Consider the following 22910-nt stretch of genomic DNA (forward strand, 5'->3'; position numbering starts at 1 on the left):
GGGGTGGGGGACGCAGGGCTTCGCCAGGTGGAGCCCTTTGTCCCCAGGCTACACTAGCTAGTAACCAGCAGGTGCAGCATTTGGAAGAGGCAGCTCAGACTACAGTTCTGTAAGGAGGTGTGGGTGTGGCCAACTAAGCATTGCCTCACTTTTTGATTGGCTTGTTTTGGTTTTTGAAACCTTTGCATGAAAGCAAGTACCTCGTGGCATGTTGCTTCCCCCATGAAAGCATCATTCTGTGTTGAAAGTACAATGAATGGGCTGGGCTTTTGAAATTAAGAGGAAGGTGAACCAGAGCAGAGGTCAACCTGAGAAACTCAACACTTGCCCAGCTGGAGAGGAAAGATTATCAGAAAACCAACCCCCTTCAGTGTGTAAGTCACTTGGTTAGGACTCTGACAAAAAACGGGACTTGACCTGATAGTCTTTGACATCCTCGTGAGTGAAGTGCTCACTAGTTTACTCTAGACTGGTTGATACAGTCACTGCTTTGAGCCTCATTAACCAACTCAAGGTCAGTACAGTTACATAGATATTATTCATCTTTTGCAAATTCAAGAACAGAGGCCAAGATATAAGAAGTGACTTGTAGAGGGTTTCAGTGCTGATAAGTAGGGGAGCTTGGATTCTACCAAGATCTTTTCTCAATTGTTTGCATATTCCTACCGTATCTCACTTCCCAGAAGGAAGTAATTAACTTTTAATGGATTCACTCTGAATGGATTCACTTTGAATGCCATCTCCAGAATACCAAGCCTCAAGCTGGTTCTGAACAGGTATCTGCTAATGCTCCTTAGTCTGTTCAAGAATGCCAGTCTAGTCCTGTCCTCCATTCCCACAACTTTGGAAGGTGATCGCTCTGAACCAAGAGGTGGGAATTTACATATAAAGCCTGCATTTACAGAATGTCTGTCCTGAAATCAAGGGAGGTGGAAGAGGCATTTCACTTGCTTAACCCACATAGAATTAGAGCTGTCATTCATATGTGAAAAATGACTATAGGAACGCATGCATGTCTACAATTAGGATCTAGAGGTGGTGCTAATCTGTCTTCTTCAGAGAGTGCTTCTTCGGTTGTCTAGAGAAAAGCCAGTGAAACACTAAGCAGCTCTCACTCAGTGCCACTCCATATATCTTTTCACAGCCCTTCTGGCCAGCACTTTCTAGGTGAGTGTAAAATGATAAGTAACCAACCTCAAAAATGAAGAAAATGGCCACTCTAAATGGTTGTGTCCTAGTATGGAGATTTTACATTCTGTTTAGACTGCCCTTTAAAGCACGATCACCAGGAAGCCCTGCCATTTCGAGGGTCTTGAATCAATGTCAGTGGATTGACATCAGCTTCACTCTCCTGGCTGGGAATGAAGCCAATGGGGGTAAGACATGGTGAGTTCCTACATGAGTCAAGCCCCCACATGTTGTTTCCCTTCTGGAGAGCTCTCTGCTCACTCTCATTCCCCCGTACCCTACAAAATGGTACAAGAAAGGACAAACAGATGCTTTTACAAAAACCGCACACAATTTCAGGTCCTGTGAGAAAGTCGTGGGATCGGTAACTTCACCTGAAGCGAGGTATACTCAGGACTGGCCTGTCCTACCCTGTAAAATAGAGACAGGTTGCGACATTTCTCATTTTTCTATCATGTTTGTTCCTCTTGGGTGAGCTTGCCCATCATACCAGTCTTGCTCTGGTCTTTTTCAGCCAATGGGAGATATCAGTTCAAAATTTCTGATCATGAAACTTCCACTCTGCAGAACTTGTTGCATTTTTGTGGTCAGTGGTTTTTTTTTTTTTATTATTTTATTCAAGCAAAAGAATTTTCATTTCTGATCTAACGTTAATCTTGGGAAATCCCCGTTTTCAAGGTTTGTTTCAAGAAAAACAAAATTTCTCTAACTCCAAAAATTTTACTCTTCTCAAATTTTCTATTTTGTTTGAACTGCCCACCATGGACTGTCAACAACCATAGGGGGAAAAAAAAACCCCACAAGTATTTGTAGTCCTAAAACGCAGTAGCAAAAAAATCAATACAATAGTGTTCTGCTTTATTTAATTGCTATGTACTAAAACTTGTATTTTCTCTGAAGAACATTTTAATTATTTAAAGAAAACTTATCTTTAAACTCAATTTGTAAATATGTGATTTTTGTTTCTTTAATAGCAAACAATACTGAGAAGTGGTTAGACACCAGAAAGCATAGCACAAATAAGAAAGGGGGTTTGAAGTGACTCCCTAGTAGTTAAACAATTACTACCACTTTGCTTCCTCAAGCTTCAGTATCCAGTGTGAATTGTTTTTTAATTTGTATTTCAGTTTCATTCAAGCCCTTGAGTAATTATCTTCTCTTTTTTAGATTAAGGGTCATTCTGAGAGATTTGACCAGAGGAGCATATTGGTGCCAAGATGAGATTAGAACCTTGAGTCTGACTTCTAATCTAGACCATGTGATCATAACACCTGCAAGGAGGGAATGTCCTTGTACAGCTGGCAGAGGGTAGAGAGAAAGGAGAAAAATTGACCTCTTGCAAGATATAAAAAGAATGCTTATGTTAGTTTTGAAAATTAAAGAGAGGACACCAGCTAGAAGCACCTCTTTTTTTTCCCATGGGGCATCAATTTGTTGTATAGTTTTTGCCTTGGGACATCAAAAATTGGGTTAATCATAGCAACTAAAAGAAGGGTCACAACTCTGGAGTTAAGGATCTCTGTTAGAAGTCCCCTACTCCATGATATGCTGTGCAAGGAAATGGGTAGCTCAGGAATTCAGAGAAAGAGAGCCCTTGCTAACAAGGTGGGAACTGGGATGGCATCACAAAATAAGGTTTGTGCTAGAGTGTTTTCTGACTACATCCCAAGAATCTTCCATCTCAAGAGAGTCATCAGCACCTGCTGGGCAGGAAACATCATCAGGCAAAAGAGGAATCTGACAGTGATTGAGAGTGTGAGCAAGGGGACATTTGAAAGGATGTGTTTGTTGATTGAAATGGAGGCATCAGCATCTTTAAGAGTTGGACATGTCCACCGCTACCTTACTTCTGCCAACAGAATGGTCCCCGATTGGCTGTCTTATCTATAGACGGAGCCCTCACCCTCCCGGGACCCACCTCCAGGCTTGCCTCGCTCCCCCAGTCTGTCTACAGGCCAGGGCAGGAACACCCCCCACCTTACCTCTCAGGGACAATGTCCCCTTTGGAGACCCTCACTTACTGGCCAAGCTCAAGGGCTTCTTTTAGAAACCAGAGTCATAGCCCGCCCCTCCGTCAAATCCAAGAGTATGTGTTAAATGCATACTGTGTTTTTAATAGAAGCAAGTGAAAGCCTCCATAATCCCTCTCTGGTGTGTGGTTCTTGATGGTTTACAGAACAATTTTATGCATAGAAGTCCTTTAAGTCCCCTTAATGCCTTGGGGGGGGTCCCCTTATCCTCATTTTTAGAGATGAGGAAACAAAAGCTTAGCGAGGTCAAGCTTGGGTGCAAATGGGACTGAACCAAATCCTGTAGTGGGCTTTCACATCACCCAGAGCGGCTACACTGCCTTTGTGGGCCCTTTATGAGGAGGGAGGAAGACAGCAGTGGCGAAGTCACCATACCAGAGGCAGCCTGCTCTCCACAGGACTTAGCATTGACTCATCAAGTTCTGCTGGGTAAAATGCCGCCTCTTCCCTCCACCCTCTCCACACTCCAGGAAGTAGGCCAGGAAGCACCGCCTAGAACCAAGGGATGCGGCTAGAATTCAGCTCCGCCTCCCCGAGGCCAGAGGAACTACATAAATTATTTGGAATTTTTCTTTATTAACTTTTTTTTTTTTTTTTTAGATTATTGTCAGAGAGAGACAGCACACGCACTCGTGCAGGGGGAGTGGCAGACAGAGGGAGAAACAGGCTCCCAGCTGAGCAGGGAGCCTGATGTGGGACTCGATCCAGAACCCCAGGATCATGATCTGAGCCGAAAGCAAGCACTTAACTGACTGAGCCCTCCAGGCTCCCTAGAATTTTTCTGTAAGGAAAACTGGGCTCTTCTCCCCTGCTTTGTTTTGTTTTTAATATTTATTTATTTATTTGAGAGAGAGAGAGCAGGGGTAGAGGGAGATGGGAAGGGAGAGAGACTCTCTAGCACACTCCCCGCTATGCACAGAGCCCGTCATGGGGCTCGAACCCAGGACCCTGACATCATGACCTGAGCCCAAACCAAGAGTTCGATGCTTAACCAACTAAGCCACCCAGATGCCCCCTCTACTGCTTTGGTTTTTACTGGCCTTTTACTAGAAGGTCCTGAAATCAGTGTGACGGATTCCATACATAAACTATGACGTGAATATACCTATACTTTCCATAATGCCTTTCCTCAAAGCCCACCAAAACAAACAAAACTATGAGTGAATCACCACCCTATCCGGTGCTCCACATCTTTATTTTGGTGCGATCTTCCTTTATCATTTGATAAAGCGCCCGCTATTTATGGACTGAAGCAGGCTTTGCTCGCAAAACGTAAAGCAAACCAGGTTACAGGACATCCCTGTGACAGGATGCTGCAGGAATGGGGGTGACTGCCCCACGTCATTGCCAGAGTCGTGCTTCCTGTGCTCTGCATGGGTAAGGAGAAGAAACATAATTTTCATGTAGCCACCCAAAGGAAGCATTTTCGGTTCAACTCAGAAGTCCCGTTTGGAGCCCATGCTACCTGTGGGCCTCTGGCCAGGGACTGCCACAGGCTCTTGTGAGCCCCCTGAAGTCTGGCGTCAAAGAGAGAGGTCTAGTTTGCTCTGTGCCAACGCAGAGGTCACACAGAACACCAGGGACCTAGGGAGTGGAGAGGAGGTGGGCAGACAAGGCTGCATGGGAATCCATGTTGGGAAAAGCAAGGAACCCACCAGCCACAGGGAACAGCATGTGAAGAGGTGCACAGGCACAGAGGGGCCACAGTGCTGTTGCCTTCAGTGAGAACATGGGTTGCTTCTTCACGAGGCTATGGAGCAAAGGAGGGAGGGCAAAGCAGGGGTGCACCCCCAGCTGTCTTTAGGGTGGTGGGAAGCATTTTAGAAAAATCACTCCTGGCAGGGTAAGAGTTGAACTCTTTAGCCATCTCTGTAGCCCAGGTACCAACCAATTGAATTAGATACTGGCCACGAATCCCTGCAGGCCAGTGTGACAAGCCAGGAGGCCAGGGGCGTGGGAGACGCAAACGCAGAGCGGGGACAGCAGTGTGACCCTGGCCTTTGCAATGAGTAGACCAAAAACTGTCAGCGATGAACCAAATCCACCCTTCATCTCTTGTCCCAAATGGGGTTGGGAGCTGTCCACCTCTCGGGTGGAAAGACACATCACTGTCCAAGGCACTCAGCTCATCTAGGAGTCTGATCTGTTAGACGGGGACAGAATGAGGTTGTGAGGAAACACTGGCAAGTTCCAGGCAAGAAAACCCAGAGGGCCAGACTGCAGCTCTGCTGCCTTCGTACCTGTGGGTGGGAGGGGCTGAGGAAGAGTAAGAGGGCACAAGGGAGCAAGATGGCCAGAAAGCCAAGTGGCTTTTCAATTAATTTATTGAAGCACTTTCAGTTGCCATTTCAAACCAAGTAAACCACAGTTAACACAGAGGACGACAGAACCAAACAGGCCTGAATGATTAAACCTGGAGTCCCTATCCCAAGGGACACACCCCGCATTCCAAAGGAACAGAGGGGACTGGTGATCCTTACCCATTGCCCAGGGGACAGGTGAATAGGAAGTGCTCACCCTGTGGCATCTCACCAGGGCCAACAGTCCCACTGGGAAGCTGTGAGTAATCCCATTTTATAGAGGAGGAAGCTGAGGCCTGGAAAGGTCACCTTCTTCCCTCCAGGTTGCAAAGTAGGAAACGGCTCATGTAGACTTCACATGTAACCCAAGAGCCACTTGAACACCAAGTGGTCCGCTTTTTAGTAGTTGGTACAGAGGATTATTAGCAGAGTTCTGTTGTGGCCATCTGGTTGTCCCATCCCAGCTCTGCTAGGATGGGATGGATAAATTTCTCAGCTGAAAGGCAGAAGCATGTGGTGGTTCAGAGTCCATGCTCAGGTGGCACTGTTGAGTTTGAAGTCCCAGCTCTGCTGCTGCTGAGCTGTGTGTGCTTAGTCATGTGTCTTAACATCTCTGTGCCATTTCTTTATATGTTATATGAACTAGACACCACTGTGCCTGCCCCACTGATGCTCACTTACCTGTTTGATTCCCAGCTGCCGGTGCCTAAGACATCTTGCCTGACATTTTCACATGCCCCCAGAGCTCTTGTCCAGGGCAGATGGAACGGCTGGGAGGTGAATGCCCCCTCCACCCTCCCGGAGCCTGAAGGGAGCAGGTGTATAAATACCCCAGCTGACTCCCCTCTGGTGGGACCACCCTTGAGGCATGCCCTGCATTGTGTCTCAAACTTCCCACAAGGTTAAGCTGGTTGAGCTCCAGCTGCCCCCGATAATAACCGGCTTAACAGAGCACACAGCGTTGGCAGCCTTCTCTCCCATCCCACTCCCCTCATCTGCCACGGGTGCTTCCTGGGCTCACCTCCCAAGTGAACTACTCACCCTCGAGTCCCTGTCTCAAGGTTGGCCTCTGGGAGAACCCAAGCTAAAACAAATAGGAATTATGTACTGGTTTCAGTCAAAAGGTGGTTTAAATCCTGAATCTGAGTAAAGTGCAAAATAGCGCCAGCCACACACAGGCACACAGTCAGTGTCAGTTCTAATCCTTAATCCAATGAAGCAGTCAAAGGAAGATAGATTAGCACGTAAAGAAAATGCCCAGCTCGTGTTGTTGTTCTGGGCCGGGGCGGGCCCGTCGTGCCAGCTGACTTGTTGACAGCCCAGACAGGCTCGCAGCGCGTCTCCACCACCCTGGGAGAGACATTTGACTTTTACGCTGTGCAGGCACCTGGGCAGTGAGATGCCCTAGTGATCACTTCCCACCGCTGAAATGAGGGTTAACATACAAGGGGGGCCATATGTAGAGCCCCCTTGGAATTAGAACTGCTCAGAGGAAGCCCAGGACGTTATAAATTACACACGTAGAACTTCACCATTAAAATTTAGCTTCGATTTCTGTCTCTTTCCTATTACAAAAAAGTAATTAACCAGAATGCCAGAACTCAAATAAACCAAGAGGCCATGTGACCTCATCTTTTATCTTTGTCAGCTAACTCCAGGTTGCAGCCTGCACATTCTGGACGTTATGTCGCTTAGATTCTGGATACTGTGAGAGTCTCCCGGAGAATGTCAGTGGTGATTTTGTTTTGTTTGGGCCACCATTCAGGGTGCCAGTTCCGTCTCACCTTCCTTGGGCCATGAGATGGCAGTTCAGGAGTTGGGGGCAATGACAGAGAGGTGAAGCGACTTGGCCAAAGCCACATAGAAAGATAGAGTCAGGCTGGCTGCCGGGCTGCCTGCCTGAGCCTCGTGTTCTTTGTAGGGTACGCGCCTTCTCTGGATTTCACCTTCACCTCCCAGGCTCTCACTTCCCCCTAGGCAGCCGCGGATAAGCAGAAAGTGCTCAAACTGATGCATGAGCCAGTCTTGTGATGCTTCCCTGTCCGAGTTCTGACCTTCTCTGGTATCTGTGCTGTTGGTCTGAGTGAAGCAATAGAGACAGAGCTCTCTGTTTCATTCCTGGAAGACACCAGAGGCCAACACATCGAACGCTTCTTAATCGTTACTACACCGAGGCTCATTAAGCCAAGGAGCATCTAAGTCTCCGCCATGCTCTTAACCATTTCCCCCTTGCATATGAGCCTGGGGAATGATTGATAGGATCTATCTAAATATTTTCAGAAAGTTGACTTCCAATTTGGGTCATTCAGCTAACAATTGGTTTCAAAAATTCAAAACATTGTAGTTCAGACAGTTCTCTAATATTTTCTTGTCCATTGCGTGTTTGTTTGCAGATAAATGCAATTAACATGATCAGGTTTCTTGAGTTCAAATCCTGGCTTGCCTTCTTGCTAGTTGTGTGGCACCAATCTCCTTGGGTCTAATTCCTCATCTAGAAAATGAAAAACATAACAGTCCTCCCTCCATGGGGTTTGTTTGAGTATTTGAAGAGTTGGTGCATATAAGGTGTTTAAAATAGTATAATTATTCTTACAGTTTAAAAGATTTTTTTCTTGGACTTTTAAGCAACCAAAGATAGTAGAAAACAACAGGTAGTAGTAATTTATAAGAAATGTGACCAATCCGTTCGTTCTTTCTTCCTTCCTTTCTTCCTTTTCTTTCTTTCTTTCTTTCTTTCTTTCTTTCTTTCTTTCTTTCTTTCTTTCTCTTTCTTTCTTTCTTTCTTTCTTTCTCTCCCTTCTTTTTTTCCTGGGCTAATCCATATTCTGAAAGATTTTCTGTTCCTTTTGTTTCTCCAAATCATTTTTCCCTCTTGCTTTGTGAGCAGAATCTGTTTTTCCTATTGGAGAGAACCAAGTGGGTTCCAAATCTCTGTTATTTGGACTTTATTTTTTCCTATTCTTTATGCCTATTAAGGACTTTAGGAGGGCAGGGTTTAGGAGTAAAGTCCTGGAAAAGAATGCAAAGAGACCAGTCCTATTTCTAAATTATGATCTTTAAAAAGTATACTTTGAAAAAAATCGAACATTGTTCTTTTGTTTGTTTGTTTGTTTCCAATTTTGGATTTTAAGAGAATGGGCACTTGACAATGGGTCTCAGATTTTAACCATCCTAACAAAAGATTTCCATAGCACCATTCCTGAGGGTGGGAGTCTTTGGCACAGAGACCAGTGTCCCTTCGCTGGTGGTGAGGATGAGTTGCATGAGGGTTTCTTGCTCACTGGTAATGGGCTTTGTGCCCTTGTCCCCCAGGAATAGCACAGAACCTTGTGTAGATGATTCATGTCAACACTCTGGCTCAGAGATGACCAGGCTTACCCTGAGGTTAAAAGTTGCCCTTGGGGTTTAAGGTGAAAATCTCAAGCTGGTCTGCAGTTGTTTTCTGTTGGTTTGATTTATGCAGAATTATTGTAACTTACATTCATAAGATGTGCAGATGTTAACTGCTCGGCTTGACAGATTTTCACATACGTGCACGCACAGGTAGCCCTGCCCAGATCCAGACATAGAACATCTCCATCTCCCCAGAAGGGTCCTCCCACAGCCTCATGTATTCGTGGGGGTCACTGCCATTCTGACTTCTGTTACCGTAGATTCAATTGTGCCTGCTTTTTTTTTTTTTTTAAGATTTTATTTATTTGACAGAGAGAGATCACAAGTAGACGGAGAGGCAGGCAGAGAGGCGGGGGAGGGAAGCAGGCTCCCTGCTGAGCAGAGAGCCTGATGTGGGACTCGATCCCAGGACCCCCAGATCATGACCTGAGCCGAAGGCAGCTGCTTAACCCACTGAGCCACCCAGGCGCCCCAGTTGTGCCTGCTTTTGAACTTTATATAAATGAAATGCTAAAGGAGATACTCTTTTATGTCTGGCTTTTTAAAAAAAAAGATTTTATTTATTCATTTGACAGACAGAGATCACAAGTAGGCAGAGAGGCAGGCGGGGGGGTGGGGAAGCAGGCTCCCCACTGAGCAGAGAGCCCAATGTGGGGCTCGATTCCAGGACCCTGGGATCATGACCTGAGCCAAAGGCAGAGGCTTTAACCCACTGAGCCACCCAGGCGCCCCATATGTCTGGCTTTTTTCCACACACATTTTATCTATAAGATTCATCCCATTGCATCTGGAGTAGCAGGGCACTCTTCATGGAATGAATCTTCCATTGTCTGAATTCCATTTTCTGAATTCCATTCTACAAATATATCCTTGTCTCCATTCCATTGGGATGGGCCTTTGGATGGGTTCTGGTTTGGGGTGATTACGAATCATGCCACTCTCCATGTTCATGTACAGTCCTAATTAATGATTGGCATGACTTTTGCTCCCCTTGGTGACCTCATTGTAATGGGGTGGTGGTCGCTTATAACCATGATTGGAGCTTGTGTGACCTTTAGATAGAGGGGAATAAACCATCGAATGTTTATAAAGCACCTTGAACTAAATTAAGAGATCATTTACTTTGGAAAGCAAAGTGATTGTTGAAAATAGTTGTGCAACTTCAAGCAAGTCATTAGACACCTCCAAAGCTCTGCCTCCTCATTTGTAAAATAATATTAATATTTTGCAAAAGTAAGAAAGTTGTTATAAGAATTAGCAGAGCTAATGAAGTAAAGCACTTGGAGCCGAGCCCAACTTGGTGCTCAGTGTCAATCGCTATTGTTGGCTTTTCAATGTAATGGTCATTTAGGGTAAAGTCGAAGATGCTGTAAAGTCGCACAGGCTTATTAACACAACAGAACCAACATAGACCAGTAGTTTGTTTCAATGCCAGATGCCAAGTGAAAATGTTGTTCTGTTTTTCTTCTTACTTTATAATATCTTTTGCTTCAACTTTGACTTCTATAGCTATATAAGGTCTAAATTTAAGCAAAGATCTCCTGGGTATAGAGGCAGAGGGAAAAAAAATTAGGCAGGAGAAGCAGGTCATTGTGGGGTCAGCATCAACTTTGGCATGAGTTTTATCTCTCAGTTATGGAAAAACTGTTTTTGGTGTTTGGGCATCTGGCTTAGATTTCTCTTTGTTTCTGACTTCCTAATTATAGGTGGTAATTTGGATGCACTGTGATCTGATCCAATGTCAGGAATTCCCAAGGCCAGAGAGAGAACTCAACAATTTCCAGTTTTAAATGGAAGTAGATCCATGAGCTTCCAAAATGGAATCACGTTAAAGTCTTATAGATAAGGTCTGGCTATCCAGGTAGCTTTAATGAGAACGGGCAAACATTTGAGCTGATGTTGAGAAAGCAGAGAGATAATGATTATATAAGTCATCTTCAGTCTGGATCTCTAGATTTATGGTCACTTTACTGTCAGCCAAGAAACCTACTTCATTGGGCAACCATTTAAAGAAAGAGGGAAAAATAATGCCTTCCACACCTAAAGGTATTTCCAAACTCTGGCCAGAAACACATTTCAAAATTTTTAGAACTTTTATTTTGAAATCACTTCAGACATACCGAAAAGTTGCAATCATGTCTGCCCTTTATCATGATTCCCTGAATGTTAGCCGTTTGTCGTGTTTCATCCTTCCGCTTTCTCTTTGCTTACACACACAAGTGTACACATGCACACACACGCGTACCCATACACCTGTCTTTTTTCTGGGCCACATCAGAGCTAGTTGCAGGTGTTGTGTTCCTTTGCCCCTAAATCCTGTATTTCCTAAAAACAGAGACATCTTGTTACAAATATAGGAAAATTCATCACAAATCCAGTGTTTACACTAGGAACTAACCTGCAGACTTTATTCAAATCTTATCCACTTTCCCACTAATGCTCTTTAATAGCAAACGAAGTAAAGAATTTGGGGTCCAGAATTCAATCTAAGAAAACATGTGTATTTAGGTGAACTTATTTTCTCTGGCAATATTTGAAGAAGTCTTGAATCTCCTCTCTTAGCCAGTCTTTCCTTGTAAAATAACAGATTTACTTACCTGTCCACCAGATGATCAGTGGAGGGACTGGATCAAAAGAATGTCTTCTAGAATATTCACCTGGGCACATGGGGGAGGGACCATAAAAATAGTTAAAACAAATCTATTTCATTGTATTGACTGTCTGCAAACAAACAAACAAACAAATTAAAAACTTGTAAGAATTTATTAGGGAAGATTCACATTCTGCAGCTTTCTAGAAAACGTACTAGAGCGTGAGGAGTGGTAGCACTGCTAAGTTTTGCTGGCTCAGCGGGTGTGAAGTGGTAACCTGTCCGCCCTGTAGCCAGTGCAGAGTTGCAGAAGTCCTTTCTGGGAAGGCAGACCTTGCGTTTCTTCTTCCTTCAGACAATGGTCACAGTTGCTGCACTTTCTTTGGCAGATGTGGTGCTGGAAAAAGCCATGCACAAATGCATCTTAAAGCCCCTCAAGGGGCATGTGGAGGCCATGCTGAGGGACTTCCATATGGCCGACGGCTCATGGAAACAACTCAAGGAGAACCTGCAGCTCGTGCGGCAGAGGAACCCCCAGGAGCTAGGGGTCTTCGCGCCAACTCCTGATATTGTGGACGTGGAGAAAATCAAAGTCAAGTTCATGACCATGCAGAAGATGTATTCACCGGAGAAGAAGGTCATGCTGCTGCTGAGGGTCTGCAAGCTGATTTACACTGTCATGGAGAACAACTCAGGTGAGTTGTCCGGGCTTCTTGCATTTCCCGCCAGGGCCAGGGACGTTACCAGGGATACATCAGGCTCTCTGATTCCCAGTTTCTCTTTGTTTCAGTCTCTTCATTTCACCAAGCAGCTCGCAAAAAATATAAGTGTCACACTGGTGTTTGGCAAATTGGCCACTTGCAACAGATGGGTAATAACAAGAAAAGCAAGTGATTGAGGCAACAAGACTCTTGTATGATACCAATTTATTAAAGATTTAGTTCAGGGAAGTGGATGCAGCTTCAGTATCTGGAGAGTGAAGTCAAATCCTCGCTCTGGGAAGTTCATTAACTATGGGTCTTTGGCTACCTTAGTCTACTTCTAAAGTGAAGTTTCTGTACCCGACACTGAATCTGACTCTGTCCTTCGTAAGGCGGGGATTAGATGAGGCAATGCAGGCATCACTCCAAGCACGATGGGAATATTAGCAATTATCATTACTACATTTTGGCCATTGAGGGTTTGTGTCAGTGATCTACGTCCGGCATGGGTCAAACATGGAGCATTCAATAATAATACGGCTTCAGTACATCCATTTCATTGGTTCTCCCTTATTTGCTGAAGCAATGTAATTGAATTCACAAAAGAATTACGTGGTTTGAAAGTAAGTCCTTGGGTGTCCTCAGTTCTGCTTCTAATAGATCCAGACCCAGGAGTCACCATGACTCGTGGCTAGTAATTGGGTCTTGCATAGTACCAGGGCTTCAGTGAGCCTGTGATCAACTTTTCCTGTAAGTAAAATTGTTCTATGGAGAAGCAACAGAGACAAAACACAAGCTGTATTAAACACAGTATTAAAACACTGTATTAAATACATTGTTTTAAATACAAAACACTGTATTAACCACTGCTTGTGTAGATGGGAATGTGTGTGCACTTTGGACATTGTTGAGCAAAGACATGAAAATGTGAGCTCTTGAGCCAGTCCTGATAGCGTGTGAACATCGCCTCTGAAATTTGCAACCATATTGCACGTACAGGAAGTATATTTTCTGTAGTACAGAAAAGCCCTCATGTAAGTCCTAAAATGGTGTGTGCCCAGGATTATGTTCTTCTGATGCACAGTTTCTCAACCTTAGCACTAATTATATTTAAAATGGATAATTCCTTATTGTGGGGGCTGCTTCCTGTTTGGAGTTTATCAGTATTCCGGATGTCAATTGCATCCCACCCTCTCATCATGACAAAGAAAAATGTCTCCAGACAATGCCAAATTGGGGGGGGGCGGCGCTGGGAAGCGGGGAGGGTGGGAGGGGGTAGGGAGGCATAGTCACCAGAGTTGAGACTCACTTATATAATGAAAAGTAGCAATAAGGATTAAAAAAAAAATTGCCATGTATTAATCATATGTATCTATTTCACATATGCTGAATTTGCACATTTCAATAAATTAACTGTGTGCTCACATTCAACAGAGAGCAAAGATTCCCCCCCCCCGCCTCAGAGTTTGGTCCTGTCATTATGTTGATGATTAATTTCCACAGAAGGCAGTAAGGAACACAGTAGAATTCACAAAGGATTAACATAATAAGTAGATACTTAGTAAATGTTTTATAATACTCCTTGCTGAAAGTTAAACTATTTGCAAGTACTCTGTTCTGTTGCATAACTTGATGCATATCATGAAAGCGTGGAGAAAATCTTTCATGTGTTCATTGAGTCGCAGACATTTCATTCTGAAATTGTAATGTTAAAGCTGGTCTCTGGCAGGAGCAGCCAGGAGGGTCACAGGCTGCATAGGATTCCAGAAACACCCACCTCTGTTTATGAATAACACATTTCCCCCAGATGACTCCTAGCTATCTAATAAAAGCAGTATGCGTAGGATATGAAAGAAAGAAGTGTTGGTAAAAATATTCCCATCTTCCCCTTTCTTCCGATCCCAGGGAGGATGTATGGAGCTGACGATTTTTTACCAGTCCTGACCTACGTCATAGCTCAATGTGACATGTTGGAACTGGACACGGAAATCGAGTACATGATGGAGCTCTTGGACCCGTCGCTGTTACACGGAGAAGGTAACAATTGCTTGATGACATGGGAGGAACTGGGATGCCCTTTTTTTGGTTTTGTTTTCGTTTTTTGTTTTTTTTTTTTTTTTTCTTGAAGTGAGATTCACATAGCAGCAGATTAACTACTTTAAAGTGAATTGTTCAGCGACATTTGGTACCTTCATAGTTCTGTGCACCCCACCACCTCTGTTTTGCCCCAAATAAATAATAGATTTTCATCACCCCAAGATAAAACCTCATGCCTAGGGGTACCTGGGTGGCTCAGTCATTAGGTGTCTGCCTTTGGCTCAGGTCATGATCCCAGGGTCCTGGGATCAAGCCCCACATCCGGCTCCCTGCTTGGCAGGAAGCCTGCTTCTCCCTCTCCCACTCCCCCTACTTGTGTTCCCTCTCTCCCTGTGTCTCTCATTGTCTAATAAATAAAATCTTTAAAAACAAAATAAACAAACAAAAAAACCCCCATGCCCATTCAATAGTCATGTGGGTGCTTTTTTGACATTGTAAGGGTTAACTATGGTTTTAATTTCTGTTTAAAAGAATGTGCTGACTTTTTTCTAATTATAAAAGTAATCCATATTCACTGTAGAAAATATGGAAAAGTCAGAAAACCACAAAAATAGAATATGGTGATAAATATACTTCCCTGAGATTGGTTAATTGCAATTAAAAAAATATTCAAAAGGAAAAAAAAATGCCATTTTAAAAAAAGAAATGGTTTCCTTAAGGAAGAAGGAAGGTATAATATCCTGCTGTTCTATCAGTGAAACGGATGAAGGCTGGCATTTTGTTTTCATCTGTTTAAAAAATGTTGTTCTCAGCATGAAGACAACATTGATTTTCTTTTCTATTTAAATAATTGTTTCTTGGTTAATTAATTAATAATTTTCTATTTAAATAATTGTACTGCTGTTAAAATACAAATGCAGTGGGATAAAATCTGGGCAGTTTGCTTTCAACTCACCTTGTCAGTTCGGTCTCCTTCTTGTAGCTGCCTGACCCCAGCATGTCTTAGCAGAAATTCCTTCTTGCATATCGGTTAGGTATTTCATCCTGGAAATAATTGGGATGTTTGTCCTTGTGGTGCACAGCCTTGAAAAGCAGAAATAACTGAGGCTCTTGTGGGAGCTTGTCTTTTTAAAGGAGAACGAGCCAGGGTCTTTGCATTGTGAATCCTATTAATCCATTTTCATGAGCCCATATGGCCCCTGAGTGGTAAATTGTTGCATAGAACTGTTTTTGGTTTTGTTCTTTCTTTTCTCCACTGAGTTTTAGTCTGGCCTTAAGTAAAAAGGTCCATGTGCTGATTGGATTCTGCAGGGAATGTGTCATACTGGGATTTTCCCCGGAGGGAAACTGAAGTGCATCGTCACCCCCAGAATGTGTCCCTTAACCCCCTAAGTCCTCAGTGCTTAGCCTTTTTTTCAGAGGGTCTGTCCTCCCTGGAGCCCCCAGGGTATGAGGTATACCCTTCCCAGCCCTTGAGGGACAGTGCTGACTCAGGATTAGTGATGAGTATCTTTTCATCCCGTTCTCCTACCCCAGAGAGACATGAATGAACTTTTGATCCCGTTAGCCTCTCCCCCATTTACCCCTCCCCTCTCTAATATTCATCATCCTGGAACCAGACATTCCATGATGATCCCCCAAGATCCTGCCTGGAGCTTTCCTCGCCTGCCCCAGGACTTAACAGGAGAGGAGAAAGCATGTAGTTTTGTCCAAGAACCAACAGAAGCATACCTTCGTCTCCATGCCCTGCTTTCCTTTCTTCTGCTGCATTATTATTACAATTTCATAGGCTTCTGGGCATTGTGTTAGTTTTAGTTGTTTGGAGCTGTAATCATGCTTAAATCTAAAAATGAGTTTGTCAAACTCTTGGGACTTTGGGGAAAGGGCATGTCAGTTTCACTTAGAAAATCACCATTCTGTTGCTGACAGCGTATACTTAGGACACACACAAGCTTACATCTTGTGGCCCAAGGACTGAGACAGCCACTTCCTGCCACCCTTCCCAGCATTTCCACAGAGCGAGGCCCTGCCCTGGGCACCAAACTGGGGACAGATGGACAGGTGGCTCTCCTTACCTCCGGGAATCACGTAGGAGAGAAGGACAAGGGCCCAGAGGTTCGTGAACGTTTGGAGCAGCCAGTGAGCCTGCACTTAAACGAGAGCCTGCCTCTGCTTTACCGTCTCTCGGGCTTCTTGGCTCCTTTCCTTGGGAAAACAGGCGAGCCCAGTGAGGCTGGCAGTGGTTACAGACCAGGCCTGCACGTCAGGGACATGAAGCTATGCAGACCGGGAGGAAGACATGCATTACCAACCCAGCCTTCTGCGGCCTGCCCAAGGCCTTCTTTGGTTTTCAGGGCTTCAGCCCACATCTCTTTTCTGCTGTTTAAGCAGGTAGTTTCGTTTACGGAAAAGGCGTCACAGAATCCCTCTTAAGTGCACAGCTCTAGAGGGAGGGTTACAGTTTTGCTGAAATGTAACCCTTCCTCTAATTGCATCCACATGTTTCAGAGTGTGGTCATCATTGGGCTTCCAGAATTTTGAGTTTTCTCTTTAGCGCGCTGGACAGATCAGAGCTATGGAGTCTAAAATTTGACATCCAGAGGGAACACCCTCCCTCCCAAACTTGACCGTATCGGTCCCCCAGGCCCCAGCTCTGAAACTGACACCTCTGTACAGCCTCATGTGAACACTTATGTCCCTGCCAATTGCTCAGACTCCGTGTAGCATTTAAATTCTGTACCACCAAGTTTCACACTCAGCCGTGTGCTGATTTGCTCACGGGGCAAATGTTTAGTAAAGGTCAGCTACTCAGAACTCTGGACGAGCTTGGGGGAACTTGCACCCTGGTGGCGGGATCATTAAGCTGTTCAGGGAACTTGAAACAAGTATCCTCTTGTGTGTGCATGCGACCTGTGTTGCCCAGAGTGGGCTAGGTGATGCTACGGGAAAACATAACCCCCCATATCTCCCCTTCCGCGACCTAAAAACCACAAAGGTGTGTTCCTTTCCAAGTTACATGTCCCATGCCGTTTGCAGGTGTGGGGGAGTAGGTGGGAGGGAATTGTGCTAATTTCTGGGATGTAGACCCGTTGCCACCTCAAACATTGTCACTTGTTGACAAGAGAGAGAGTTCCCCAGAGTTTTGCATTAGCAGCTAAACACTTTGGCCAAGAACAAAGCTCATTTAACCACAACTAACTGGGAATCCTGCATGAATAAACCCACCATACTTGTTTTCTTGAATAAATTAATAAACTTCTGTAAAGCAGGGGCTCAGATTCTGTTTCTTCCAAACCTGCCCCTTGCTGTTTTTGTCTCCGGCTCACAACAGAAATTCAGCAGATATTTTGACCAAGGTGTCTCTCAAGTTTAAATATGCGGAGCCCAATTAGGGACTTTTAATAAATATTCAGGGCGCCCCCTAGTGGTTTGCTAGCATGGAGCTTACAAGTTCACCAAAGCTGTCTATAGTTCGGGACCAAGCTATAAACCCACTTACATACATCTCACCCTGTTGCGAGTCTAACACTCACTAAACAAGAAATCATTTGTAAGTGCACCCACTTGCCTTCACTTGTGAATTAGTTTTTCCTAACTGTCGTGTTACATTAGTCCCCAAGTAAGGGTGAAAAAGGGAATCAGGAAGGAAGAAGTTTGAAGAACCCATTTTGTTATTGCAAACACAGTTGTATCCTGTGCAGTTCTCTCAAAGTGTATAGTTTATTTAAAATTTAGAAAATGTTAATTCCTAAAAGGAAAACCTGGAAGCAAATATTGCCAAGAGATGTGTGGACTCCTTCTCAAGAAGTAAATGATTCTAGGCCCAGAGTGCTTGACCCTCACTATCCTCATGTGTCTCCCCGCCTCTGTCAGGCCTCAGTGCCCTGACCTTTCCCGACAAAGCACTTTCACAACTGCACTGAAATAATCTAGAGATTTTGTATGTCTCACCCATCAGAATGGAAATTCCTGCAGTGAAAACAGGGCGCTGTCAGCCTGACCCAAATGCACCCCCTAGTGCTGGCACAGGCTGGGGGGGGGGCATGGGGGTGTAGTATATCCACAGGATGGATGAATGAGTGGATGGATGGATGGATGGATGGAGGAAGGTTGGAAGGGCATGCGCTCTTGGACACGAGCTTCTGGTCCCACAAGGAAACGCCTATGGAGACAATAAGAAGCATGACCTCTGATCCCGTTGTCCCCACCTGTTACCACCAGAGTATAAATCCCTGGTGGCGGGATCATTAAGGCAAGATCAGCTCATTCGTTCTGCCCTTTCCAGGAGGTTATTACTTGACAAGCGCCTATGGGGCACTTTCCCTAATAAAGAATTTCCAAGAAGAACAAGCTGCTCGACTGCTCAGCTCCGAGACCAGGGACACCCTGAGGCAGTGGCACAAACGGAGAACCACCAACCGGACCATCCCCTCAGTGGACGACTTTCAGGTATGTGGCTGGCAGTGGCAGCTCGGGTTCCCAAGGTCACCCTGCCCTCTGGGGAGGCAACACCGGCTCACACAGCTCCTGGCTCCTGAGGTCCTCCCCTTTGTCAGATCATACGGCGGAAAAGGGATATTTTAAACCAACCTCTGACCTTGTTGTTTCACTTCTTTGTTTTCTTTGAATTAAAAAAAAAAAAAAATGTGGTTTTGGCCCAAGTTTTGCTGCCCCTAAGAAAACAAAGTCAAATTAAGTCAAGATTTCTCCCAGAATATTCCTCCTGGATGCGGAGCACCTGAGCAGACAAGAAGTCAAAAAGAAGGAAGCCCTTAGCACAGGCAGTGGACATTTCATTTTATCAGATCAGCCAAGTGGGCATAGCAGTGTTAGGCACTGCAGTTGACCTGGTCTCCTTGAGAGGAGGAATTGGTGCAGTGATGTCTTCCCTATTCTTCCTTTTTCTTTCCCTGCCCCCTCAAGATGGAAGCCTCCAGAATCTCACCGGCAGCCTCAGCTCTGGCAGCCAGTTGGGCCAGAGTAAGCATGAGTAAGCATCCAAGCCAAATCCTGCCTAAATTCCCATCAGAGTTTTCCATGGCCATGAGCTGAAGGGTAGGGTTCCCAAAACACCGGTTTCTCAGGGAGGAAAGGCAGATTAAGGCAGTAGACTTCTTGCCCAACACAACTCTCGATTTGCTCGTAGTTGGTGACATTATGAATAAGTCTGCAAGTGTCTTTGAGTAGTGTTTTCAGAGTTTCGAACTGAATTATAAAATTATAAAACCTGACTAGGTGTTGTTTCTGTGTGTCACGTGGTGAATTTCTAAGCAAGACAGATTAGTTTCTATGTCCAGAATCACCTTCCTTGCCTTTTTGTCTTCCCAGTGCTCTGAAACTACTCAGAGGTTCAAAGTTAGCCCATTGTGGAAAGGCAAGATCAGCAATTCTTTCTCCAAGATAGCACTATTCTCAGAAATACATTCCCAAGCACATAAATCTAAAAAGAACACCTACCATCCTCCCTTCCCCCATCCCCCTTGAAGGAACTGTTGAAGAACAATCCAGGTGTTAAATAATTTAGCATCTGTAGGCTCTTTGAATACTGTGATATTAGCTGGGTGTCGGGAGGATTCCTGAGGTCCCACAGCCTCTGAGGAGAAGAACAGAAGAGATGAGAAAAGCTCATGTTTCCATCTCCCTGCCTGCTACCAGCCCCTCACTCCATCTGGAGCTTCTAACCCAGAGATCCCCAGATTCTGCAGCACTCCTCCCCACTGGCCTTTTTCACCTGGGATATACACACCTTCTTAGAATACAACCCAAGAGAGGAATTGTCCATCAGTGCTCAGCTCGGCTGTAAAAGCAAAAACGCAGAACGAAAGCTCCACTTAGAACTCCTACATCAGGATCATGGACACACACAATGGTCTCCACACATTGGAGAAACAGCACACCACAGTGTTGAGGATTCTAGAACCCTGGCTTTCCCACTCAGGAGCTGTGTGGCCTGAAGCAAGTTACTTAGCTCTTCTGTGCCTCAGTTTCTCCCCTGGTCAAATAGGGGTGGTGTGGGCTTCCTTACCAAGTTCTCTTCAGGCGTCAGTGGGTTAATGCATACCGAGTGTGAGCCAGGTGCTGGGGGCAGTAGGATGGGAGAGGAGGGGTTTGGTAAAATGGAACATGTGTGGACTCTAGTGTTCAAATTCAAGATCGTCAGAGCTCTCTCACATGTGCAGAGCTCACTGTCCTTCCCAGGGACTTTTCCTTCCATCCACCCAGGAAACCCTCAAGATAACCACATGGAACTCCAGGCCGAGACCACCATTTCCTTTCACTCCTGAGCTGGGGTGCCAGATTTAGAAAAGGGAAATATATGTGTTTTCTGTCTGGGCATTCTCAGTTTTATCTGGTCACCTCAGTCCTGACGAAGCGGAAAATGAAAACCCTCCTGGAAAGGCTGGGATGAGCATAGGGTTCTTTACAGCTCAGCTGGGCTTTGCCTGTGTGAAATCACAGGGTGACCGTGTGTCTCGATGGCAGGTGCCTGGCACTGTGCAGAGCCTGGCCTGCAAGAATTCCCTTCCATCTCCCTGCAGCCACGCCCTGCCTCAGGCAGCGCTCTCCCCAGAGCCTTGTAGCTGACGTTTTCCACATCACCCTCCCCCTGGAGCCTTGGATGAGGTTGAACCACATGAAGCTGCCACTTGGGGAGGTGAATGGTCAAGCAGTAGCAGTCTCTTGTGGTCCCGTGTACCGTGCTTACCTTTGTTTAGGCGTCATGAAAAGTAGCCCAAAGTGAGCCCAGCACGTGCTCTTGTGTCCTTGTGTTTTAAACTTGACTTCTGGGCCCAGCTCTTCTGCTGGTTGATTTACTTTTCAAGCTGGGAACACACCCAGCCTTGGATCCGGTTCCCACCCTGAACTGGAGCTTTCCTAGCCAGGCTTTCTGAGGGATGCCAAAAGATCAGAGCAGGTCTGCGGGACTTCCTGCAACTTATATTCCTTTGCAGAGCCTCAGAGTACAGCCTCTTGGTCTGTATAGTTGTTCCCTCCATGGTCCAGATTCAGAGCAGCCACTTTCCTCCCATGCGAGGTCTCCCGTCCTGCTGGGGCAGAGCCGGGCGTGGCTCACAAGTGAGACCTCGTCCTTGCATTATCGCTCTGACTTATTGGTCTCTCTCATTTTCTCTTCTGATTGGTCTCCCACATCTCTCTTTCTGCCCGCAGAATTACCTCCGAGTTGCTTTCCAGGAGGTCAACAGTGGGTGCACGGGAAAGACCCTCCTCGTGAGACCTTACGTTACCACCGAGGACGTGTGCCAGCTCTGCGCTGAGAAGTTCAAGGTGGGGGACCCTGAGGAGTACAGCCTCTTTCTCTTTGTTGACGAAACATGGCAGCAGCTGGCAGAGGACACTTACCCTCAGAAGATCAAGGCTGAGTTGCACAGCCGGCCACAACCGCACATCTTCCACTTTGTCTACAAGCGCATCAAGAATGATCCTTACGGTGTCATTTTCCAGAATGGGGAAGAAGATCTCACCACCTCATAGAAGAGACGGGACTCCCCCGTGGTGTCAAGGGGGGTTAGGAACTTTGCCTTCTGGCTTCCACGTGCTTGTGCTTGAAAAGCAGTCAGTCACCTCCTAGGGGACCCCTCGGTTCAGTGACTAAGCCATCCACAGGCTGACTTGGCCAAGGGCATCCTTAGCCACGTTGCCCAGGCAAGGTAGCAGAGATTCATGAAATGGTAGGCTTCTCCTTCAGAGATGGAAGAATTGCATTGAATAGTTGAGGTGTCCCGAGGCTGTTTGCTACCGACCCCACAGTGAGGTTCTAGGTTGGCTCACATGTACGTAAACATTTGGGGGCAAGCTCTTCCCTTCAGTTCAACAGCAGGTGTGTGCCAAGCCTGTCTGATGTGGTGCATCAGGAATGTCTCAGTTCTGTGGATGGCTCTATCCTTCCTTCCTTTCCCTTTCTTTTCTTTCTGTCTCCTTCTTCTTCTTCTTCTTTTTTTTTTTTTTTTTTTTAACAAAGAGCCTTTGTGTTTTTATATATTTCATAGAAATTTTTATAGCAGTTGCAGGTAAACTGTCAGGATTGGTTTTTAAAATATTTTTGTAACTTTAAGATATTCTATAATTATGCATGTGATTTTAACATTTAATATTCGAAAAGAAATCTCTTGCTGGATTTGAGAGTATCACATTTTTTTAAATGTCTCTCTTCTGTAACTGGATGTTTTGGCAACTTTGTGGGGAAAGACTGCTGGATTTCTTAAAGCAATGTATTACTGACACTGGCCACAGAATGCCTTTGGAAATCTGATGTACTGTTACCTTGTTTGTGCTCAGTGGTTATTGTGCTCTTTTGTGTTTTAACCAAGTGATGCTGAGGATCAGGAAAGAAATGAATGTAGAGAGAGGTCGAGAGAGAAAAACAGACTCTAACAAAGGACTAAGGGGTGTAGTCTGCTGGTTCAGACTCCTTGAAGGAAGTGATAGAAGGAAATGGAAGGATCCACTTATGCTGAAAATACTGTAAATATGCAGTGAGATTTGGCAAAATCTATCCAACGTTATTTGCTTTTGGAAACAATTTTGAAAACCCCGGGGGGGGGGGGAATAAGGCTAGCACCCCCCCCCCTCACGTTTTCCACATAAATCAAAACTAACAGCATCAAATTATTTGGGGGCAGAAACCATGTGTGTATAATGTGACTTCCAT

The 22910-nt window shown here is 45.2% G+C and overlaps 1 protein-coding gene across 9 annotated transcripts in view; it reads left to right on the forward strand.

Annotated features, from left to right (window-relative positions):
* Window positions 1-22207, forward strand: part of RIN2 (Ras and Rab interactor 2) — a 174438-nt gene extending 152231 nt beyond the window's left edge. For 8 of the 9 annotated variants that reach the window (XM_032859279.1, XM_032859284.1, XM_032859278.1 and 5 more), the window contains 4 exons: window positions 11891-12196; window positions 14108-14239; window positions 18525-18688; window positions 21410-21733. In XM_032859279.1, coding sequence (XP_032715170.1) covers window positions 11891-12196; window positions 14108-14239; window positions 18525-18688; window positions 21410-21733 — 926 coding nt within the window. Of the gene's footprint in view, window positions 1-11890; window positions 12197-14107; window positions 14240-18524; window positions 18689-21409 lie in introns of all 9 variants that reach the window. The other variant, XM_032859276.1, reaches the window with a different exon arrangement.
* Window positions 22208-22910: the final 703 nt, after the last annotated feature.

This window comes from Lontra canadensis, unplaced genomic scaffold, assembly GCF_010015895.1.
Source record: "Lontra canadensis isolate GAN:19392208 unplaced genomic scaffold, GSC_riverotter_1.0 scaffold16, whole genome shotgun sequence".
NCBI lineage: Eukaryota > Metazoa > Chordata > Mammalia > Carnivora > Mustelidae > Lontra > Lontra canadensis.